At 33.6% G+C, this 1,955-nt stretch overlaps 1 protein-coding gene across 1 annotated transcript; it reads right to left on the reverse strand.

Annotated features, from left to right (window-relative positions):
- Positions 1-764: 764 nt before the first annotated feature.
- PCYB_004650 (CYIR protein) lies at positions 765-1,629 on the reverse strand (the record flags this gene model as incomplete). The annotated part of the gene is made up of 2 exons (XM_004227886.1): positions 765-962; positions 1,032-1,629. Coding segments are annotated over 2 exons (795 nt in total), but the record flags the coding sequence as incomplete, so codon positions are not given.
- Between the last annotated feature and the right edge of the window lie 326 nt (positions 1,630-1,955).

Here is a 1,955-nt window from a genome sequence, read left to right on the forward strand (position 1 = left end):
CATTATAACTTCCAGTGGTAACTGCATCCCCTGTAGCCCCTGCTCCACTTGGATTATTTCGTAAACTTCCTAAAGCTTCACTATCATTATTCGCACTATTAGGTTCACCTGTAACAATATAGAATTTGTAAGTATATGTACTATGTAACATGCTAAAGGTATGTAAATTATATACATTATATTTATGCACTTCGCGGTATAACTGTTGTGCATGATATCAATATAATTTTGAACATATAGTTGAGAATGTATATCTTTTAAATAATGTTTACCTCCAGATGATTCCTGATTTCCATGATGTGAACCTTGTGTTGAGACTTGATGATCTCCCTGATTTTGTGATGGTTGGATTTGTGTATCATGTACCATATTTGAGTGAGGTTTTTTATGGGATTTTTCATCATCTTGTGTCTTTACTGTTTGTACTTGACTTCCTAGATTAGGTATTTCTTGTCCAGTGCCCGCTTCACTTTGAGGAGAACTGTCCCTTTGTAATTCCGTAGAAGTAGATACACTAGCAGGAGAACCTTGAATACCCTGTATCTCCTGACCATTTGTATGAGGGAAAGAGTTTTTATCACTAGAAGTTAAATCACGTGCACATAATGAATTATTTGCATCATGATAAGTACTTCTGATATTCTTATCTACAATTATTTCCCTAATATGTGTTTTACAAGTACTTTCTTCAATATAAGATGTTTCACTACTTACCTCACTGCAAGATGTTCCACCAGCAACTACCTGACAAGAGCCACTCTTACCGGGATTATCATTACATGGGGCCTTATCCTTTTTAGCTTCAACATTCGAAACTGCATCACAAGCACCTTTACTGTCACTGTGTGTATTATCAGCAGCTTTAGTAACATCAACTTCACTATGAGAAGCATTTTCAATATTACTTTTAACACTAGGTGCATGGTGAGATGGTGCAGTAGTATCCCCTGCGCCAGCAATACCTACAGAAGAAAGGGATATCATAAAATCATCTGCTCTATAAGTAGCTATATGAGGGGAACTTCTATCACCAGGTTTTTCATTAATAGAAATTTCGCAGCACGATATTCTGTGGTAGAAAACACAGCAATATCTTTATCAACAGAGAGATGATCTTCATCGGTTTGACTGCCAACAGCTTGCCAGTCAAGCGCATTACAATTTAGGGAGTTACTTTTATGTGTATTCCTTTGAGGAGGAATTGTTTCTGGAGTTATTATTTTAGGGTCTTCTACATTCGGTTGTGATGCTCCTTCACCCGCATTTCCTTTTGGTTCTTTTACATTTTTTATTACAGAGTCTTGATCACTTTTGCAGGATATTTCTGTATCATCTTTTAATTTAATAAGTTCTATATATTGTGGTGAGATGAAATTACAATTAGTTTTTGCATTACATATCCGATAAAAAGATTTTATATGTTCATTATCAACTAAGTTAGGATATGGAAACCCTTTAGTATAACACTCTTTATGTTTCTCTTTTTCTTCCAATATATGTGTAATTAATTTTTCGCATTCGTCCTTGACATCTGCATGTTTATTTTCTTCAAATTCAGCAATTTTAACTTGAATATCCCCTACAATTTCCAAAAAAAGGCTCTTACACTCATATAAATCCAATGTTTGGCTTTTTTTATCAAATTTAACGATTACGGTCGCCATTACATGTGCATCACGTGTCATTATGGTACTTTTTTTATATTTCTTTTAAGAATTAAATTGGGATAATAATTGATGCATACAAGTAGACACATTTGCAATGTAGAATTTAATATTTTGATCTCATGACCTTGACATGTTGCGTTTATACAAATAAAAAAAACAGTGCTAACAAATGATACAGGGTTTAGGGTTCAGGGTTTCAGGGTTTACATATCATATTCATTCTTGCACACTTAGAAATAGTTCTAATAACGTAACTAAAATATGTAAAATATAAATATATATATATAC

Source organism: Plasmodium cynomolgi (genome assembly GCF_000321355.1).
Source record: "Plasmodium cynomolgi strain B DNA, scaffold: 0546, whole genome shotgun sequence".
NCBI classification, from domain to species: Eukaryota; Apicomplexa; class Aconoidasida; order Haemosporida; family Plasmodiidae; genus Plasmodium; species Plasmodium cynomolgi.